At 56.1% G+C, this 6,951-nt stretch overlaps 1 protein-coding gene across 1 annotated transcript; it reads right to left on the reverse strand.

Annotated features, from left to right (window-relative positions):
• Positions 1 to 257: 257 nt before the first annotated feature.
• Positions 258 to 629, reverse strand: LOC109750412 (uncharacterized). The gene has a single exon (XM_020309368.1). The coding sequence runs from the start codon at positions 627 to 629 to the stop codon at positions 258 to 260; it is 372 nt and encodes a 123-aa protein (XP_020164957.1).
• Between the last annotated feature and the right edge of the window lie 6,322 nt (positions 630 to 6,951).

Genomic DNA, 6,951 nt, shown 5'->3' on the forward strand with positions numbered 1-6,951 from the left:
TCCTTAACGAACCGGACGGCCGTCGGCCCGTCCAACTTCTTGATTGGTCGTGCCTCGATCCACTTGGTGAACTTGTCCACCGCCACCAGCAAGTGCGTCATGCCGCCTCGAGTGGTCTTGAAAGGCCCTACCATATCCAGTCCCCAGACCGCGAAGGGCCAGGTGATCGGGATGGTTCACAGTGCTGAAGCCGACTGGTGGCTGCGCTTGCTAAAGCGCTGGCATCCCTCACACTTGAGGATAAGCGACTCGGCGTCTTAGAGGGCCGTGGGCCAATAGAAACCATGGCGAAAAGCCTTGGCCACCAAGGACCTCGAGGCGGCGTGGTGCCCGCACTCGCCCTGGTGTATGTCGAGGAGGATCTCTATGCCCTTGTCCTGCTCGACGCAGCGTTGGAAAACACCCGTCGAGCTGTGCTTGACGAGCTCGTTGTTGATGATGTTGTAGGCGGACGCCCGACATTGCACTTGCCGGGCCTTGGTTTCGTCCATGGGGAGGACTCCGTTCTCCAGGAACTCTGAGATTGGCAGGGCCCATGATGGAGCCGTCACTATGGCAAAGACGGCCACCGTGGCGGGCTCTGGAGCAGCAGCCCCCGGGTTGGGGATGACGGCAGTCGGGTTGAGCATGGCAGCCCCTGGGCTGGGTTCAGCAGTCCCCGGTGTCGGTGTCAAAACTGGCAGATCTCGGGTAGGGGTCCCGAACAACGCGTCTAAGGATCAAAGGTAACAGGAGGCAGGGGACACAATGTTTACCCATGTTTGGGCCCTCTTGATGGAGGTAATCCCCTACTTCCTGCTTGATTGATTGTCAGCGTCCTGGGAACGGGGGTCCCCAGACTTGCCTTCCTGCGGCCCACGGCGTGGCTCCACCAGTGGCCCTGTACGGCCCATCTTCACCAGCAAACACTCAAGACCCTCGCGAGGGGTCGAGCCTCGCGAGGCGGACGACGCAAGACCTCCTCGGGGGCGGCCTCACCAGGGCTGGCTCGCGATGGGTGGAGAGATCAAGGCAAGGGGCACCTCACGAGGTTCCTGTGACGCAAGCCATGGCGACTGGGGCCAGGCGGGCTCCAGCGCGCACAGTGTCCTCGTTTCCTCTTTGGTGCTAAAGAGGCAAGCGTAGGCGAGGAGTCCCGAGGCATCAGGCAAAGGTTTCCATATCAGTGCAACAAGACCAAGACCAGCAGGACAGCGGGACGGAGGTCACCGTGGAGCCCAGGACGGCGTCACCACCAGAGCCTTTGGCAGGCAAAGACCACCTTTAGTCAGGATAACTTGTACTAGTTGTCTCCTTTCAAATTTGGCCGTTGTGGCATCCCTTCTCGCCAGCATTTGGGAAGAGGACCAGGGCCTCTATAAATAGGGCTAGCCACCATAGTAGGAGGCAACTGATCGGAGGCCATTCAGATCATCCTCATCCACACAAACTCACCAAGCACAAGAGCACCTCTCCTCAGGAGGCTGTTCTTCCCTTGTAACTATTCTTCCTCAGCCCAAGAGGCAATCCACCACACCACACTGGAGTAGGGTATTACACCACATCGGTGGCCCGAACCAGTATAAATCTTATGTCCCTTTGTTCTGCGAGTTCGACGCGCTGAGCCTTGAGATCGCGGCGAGGGAGAGTGCTAGGGGGAGGAGAGATCTTCGTGCGCACCCCAGTGTTCGAACCTCAAGGGTTTTGCCAGAACCCGAAATCCGACATTTGGCGCGCCAGGTAGGGGTGCGTCGAAGCCTCTCTTCCATCAGCAGACCTGCCAGTACTCTACAGTGCCGATGACCGGCGACCTGAGGGCCAACGTTGACCACTGGGCGGCCTGGCCAGCCCGTGTGGCATCGACCTCCCAAGAAGACCCCAACTCCGCGCCTCGGGCAGCACGCGCGCCGCTAAACGCTGCGGGGAGCGGGCGGCGCGGCCCAACGCCGTCCACCCTTACCCCGCGGCGCGCGCGGGCAGCCGCAAGGGCCTCAAGCTACGCCGCGGCAATGGCGCCGCACACCCTGCGGGAACAAGCGAACACGAGGGCCGCACTCATAGTGGCACGGGAGCTGTTGCGGTGCCGACTGATGGAGAATGGCTGAGATGCATTGTTGGAGCTCGTCGCCGAGCTATTAGATGCCGCAGCCAGGGGAGCGCCGCCTTTCTGCTCCTTGCTTATGCCTCAGGTTGCGGCCTGATCGCACGGCGGGCCTTGCCGCGCCCGCGAGCCCCCGGGCGCACCAGGAGGTTTCGTCGACATCGGCGCAACCAGCGGCGCCAGACGCCCAACCGCACCTGTGCCACCCCCGATAGGCGCAACACGAGCGTTGCCACCCATGGCCCCTGCAGGATGCCGCCCTACCATCCTCAGGGTGGCACACCGGGCCGGGTGACATGGAGCGCGGGGCACTTCGGCGAGGTTTTCGGGGCGACGGCTTCGGAGACCTACGTGCCCTGCATGATGGACCAGGAATACACGCCGGAAGATAATCCTGGCTCGTTCCTCGAGCCAGGCTGGGAAGAGGAGGTGCTAGAACTTGAGGCCTTCCATGAGCCACCCGGGAGCCTCGCCGACCATGCCGATGACAACAGCTACAGGGTACCGCTAATCTCTCAGGAGCAGGCTTACGCTAACCATGGGTCGCAAGTGGATTAGGTCACAGCGATGGACGACGGCCCCAGCACGGCAGTCCCCCTTCCACCAAGGGGAGCGCACTTGGGGATGCAAGGAAGGATCCGGGAGCAAGACCCCTCCCCGCATCGCATGGAGCAAGGCGTCGCCCGGAGATAGGCCCTCTGTCGGGGAGGCGCTGGTGAGCCATCCCCCCGGAAGAGGGCCCGTGGTCGCCGCTAGCATCCCCTTTGCCCCTTGGCATCGTCCTGGTTTCCAGACGCCCCAATGGTGGTCGAGGGTGGCGCAAGGCGGGGCCCTCGTCTGGTGATATGAAGCAAGGCTCACGCCTGTGAAGGTCTCCGCTCGTGACACTCTCACGTAATAATGAGTGGGGTTGTACACGCCCCGGAGTGCCGCCCTCGGGCCTCGGGGGCTCCCGCTGAGGGAGTCCTGGACTAAGGGGTCCTCGGGCGTCCGGCCTGTTAACTATGGGCCGGACTGATGGGCTGTGAAGATATGAAGACCGAAGACGGCACCCGTGTCCGAATGGGACTCTCCTTGGCGTGGAAGACAGGCTTGGCGACTGGATATGTAGATTCCTTTCTTTGTAACCGACCTTGTGTGACCCTAGATCCTCCCGGTGTCTATATAAACCGGAGGACTTAGTCCGGAGGGGGAGATACCCATTCATAGTCATACAGGCTAGACTTCTAGGGTTTAGCCATTACGATCTCGTGGTAGATCAACTCTTGTAATACTCATATTCATCAAGATCAATCAAGCAGGAAGTAGGGTATTACCTCCATAGAGAGGGCCCGAACCTGGTAAACATCGTGTCCCCTGTCTCCTGTTACCATCGACCTTAGACGCACAGTTCGGGACCCCCTACCCGAGATCCGCCGGTTTTGACACCGACATTGGTGCTTTCATTGAGGGTTCCACTGTGCCATCGATGATAGGATCGATGACTCGCCTCGTCTTTAAAGACAATATCACCGCCAGAGGAGAATTGGCCCCAGGCCAAACCCTCCGGCTGGGCGGCTTTACCATGACCGCCCGTTCGGCGGCTAAGCCAAAGATGACCTCTCGGGCCTTCGAAAATCCCCTTCGTATCGACTCCAAACACTCCAAGCAGATGGATCTGGCGGATTTTTTGTCTTTAAACGAGCTCCTTGATCGCATCGCCGCCCTGGGAATCGCCACAGATTACGATCGGATCGGGCTTAAACCCGACCAAAGAGAAATCAAATCTCCACCGGTCACCCACCAGATAGCGGCAGTCAAGGAGCAAGACGGCAACTCTTCCCATATACTAAAGACGGACTATGTCCAGACCGCCGAACCTGCAGAGCCGGACACCCACCAGCAAAAGGAGGTGACCGGCCTTCCGAACATAGAATCGGACGGCGGGCATAAGCAATCAGAAGATACTCCGGAGCCCGTACTCTTGAGTCTGGAAAACCTTTGGACTCCGGATCATCGACCGGGTCAGGGTCCGAATCCAATTCCACCCACCCACCCAGACATAAGCGCTCTCATGAGCATACAATAGCAGTCTCAGGAAACGGTCCACCACTTCTGGGCCAGATTCCTCCTTGTCAAGGACAAGGTTAAAGATTGCCGTGACGAGGACGCGATATTTGCGTTCTGCAACAATTGCACGAACGAAGGAATCCTCAACGCCATTAATCACCACCATATACTACACTTCGCTGACTTGGAAACTATCGTACAGAAGTACAGCGCAATGGAAAGCGCCTGGAGAGATCAGGTAGCTTGTTGGGAGCCATTGGTCCCAACTCAACTGCTGGTCCAGGCGAAAAGGGCACATCCTCGTGACACGCCTAGTCTAATAGCCAAGAAACATAAACCCATTATGCGGCATGGAACCGTTTTGGAGGGATGGCTCGATGGCCCATGCAAAATACACACAACACTGGATACCATCAAATCAAAATGAAGGAGTCCGATCAAGCTGCAATAGCATTCATTACCCCATATGGGCCATTCTGCTTCAACACCATGCCCTTCAGGCTTAAGAACGCCGACGTCACATACCAACGCATGATTCAAACATGCCTGGAGAAACAGATCGGCAAGACAGTTGAAGCCTATGTCGACGATGTCGTCATCAAAACCAGGCACGTCGAGACACTAATAGACGACTTACGTCTCACATTCGACAACCTCCGCGCGTATGACATTAAGCTCAATCTGGAAAAGTACGTCTTCAGCGTCCCCACTGGAAAACTGCTGGGCTTCATCGTTTCCAACAGAGGAATTGAAGCAAATCCAGCCAAAATCCGAGCTCTATCACAATTGGCTACGTCAACAGACCTTAAACAAGTCCAAAAACTCGCGGGTTGCGTGGCAGCTCTAAGCCGCTTTATCTCTAGATTGGGAGAAAAGACACTGCCACTCTATCGCCTTGTACGGCGAACCGATCACTTCGAGTGGACGAACACGGCAACAACTGGACTGGAAGAAATAAAAACCCTTCTGGCGAGCAACCCAATCCTGGCCGCGCCAAACATCGGTGAACCGATGTTATTATACATATCGGCAACACATCAAGTGGTGAGCGCCATGCTCGTCGTTGAACGAGAACAGGACGGACACAAATTCCCGCTTCAGAAGCCAGTATACTACGTATCCACTGTCCTCACTCCATGCAAATCCCGGTACCCCCATTATCAAAAGATAGCATACGCGGTCTTCGTGGCATCCCGAAAGCTCCGTCACTACTTCCAGGAGTGCTCGATTACGGTGGCTTCCGAAGTACCACTCAACGACATAATAAACAACCGCGATGACACGGGCCAGATTGCCAAATGGGCCATTGAGCTCCTTCCATTTGATATTACATACAAACCACGTCGAGCTATGAAATCCCAAGTACTGACTGACTTCTTCGCCGAATGGACAGAGGCCGAACTCCCTAAAGAGTACGACACATATTCCAATTGGGTTATGTACTTCGATGGCTCCAAAATGCTGGCAGGGCTAGGAGCGGGCGTCCTTTTAACGTCCCCTACTGGAGACGTCGTTCAGTACGTACTCCAAATACTATACACAGACTCCAACAACGTAGCCGAATACGAGGCCTTATTGCACGGTCTCCGGATGGCTGTCTCCATAGGCATACAACGCCTGGAAGTGCGCGGGGACTCAAACCTCGCAATATCTCAAATAAATGGAGACTTCGATGCCAAAGATCCGAAGATGGCAGCTTATCATAATGCCATCATAAAAATGTCGGCTCGGTTCAAGGGGCTCGAGTTCCATCATGTGGCTCGAGAGAGTAATCAAGCGGCGGACGTTCTTGCTCGTATCGGCGCTAAGCGCGACCCCATCCCACCTAATATCTTTTTGGAAAGGCTTTTTAAGCCATCCATGGTGTGGCAGGGGGAAAACGGCAACACTAGTCCGGACTCGAACATAACCCCAGATTCCGAAAACACCGACATCATCAGAGGCTCAGCCACCGAAATAACACCATCGGCGCATCTCATCATGGTAGTAATTGCCCCATGGACCGAACCCTTCCTGGCCTACGTTAACAGGAAGGAGCTTCCTGAGGACCAGAATGAGGCCCGCCGCATTGTCCGGCGTTCGAAGGCCTACAAGGTTCACGACGGGGAGCTCTATAAGAAAAGCGCTACTGGAGTCCTTCAAAGACGTATCTCCGAGGAGGAGGGGCGGCAGCTACTGGCTGAGATTCATGCCGGCCTCGGTGGGCACCACGCCGCAGCTCGGGCCCTTGTTAGCAAGGCCTTCCGTACAGGATTCTATTGGCCGACGGCCCGAGCGGATGCACAGGACCTTGTCCAACGTTGCGTTGGATGCCAACTCTTCGCCAACCAAAGCCATATGCCCCCCACCACCCTACAAACAATCCCCATCACTTGGCCTTTTGCGGTCTGGGGACTGGATATGGTTGGACCCCTTAAAGGAGGAAGCCATAGGAAAAAAATATTTGCTAGTCATGTTGGACAAATTCACCAAGTGGATAGAGGCTAAACCAGTTAAAATAGCCGAGTCTGGGCCAGTAATAGACTTTATATCCGGCGTTGTACACCGTTACGGTGTTCCACACAACATCATAACTAATAACGGCTCCAATTTCATAGCCGCCGAAGTGAAAACCTGGTGCGCTAATCTGGGCATCAAGCTCGCTTACGCCTCTGTATATCATCCACAAACAAACGGTCAAGTCGAAAGAGCCAATGGTCTTATTATGAGCGGCATTAAGCCTAGACTAGTGCGGTCTTTGAAAGAGTTAGACAAGCACTGGGTTGAGGAGCTCGACTCCTTACTCTGGGGGCTGCGGACCACGCCCAATCGCACTACCGGAT

The sequence above is a fragment of the Aegilops tauschii genome, chromosome 4 (genome assembly GCF_002575655.3).
Source record: "Aegilops tauschii subsp. strangulata cultivar AL8/78 chromosome 4, Aet v6.0, whole genome shotgun sequence".
Taxonomy (NCBI): Eukaryota; Viridiplantae; Streptophyta; class Magnoliopsida; order Poales; family Poaceae; genus Aegilops; species Aegilops tauschii.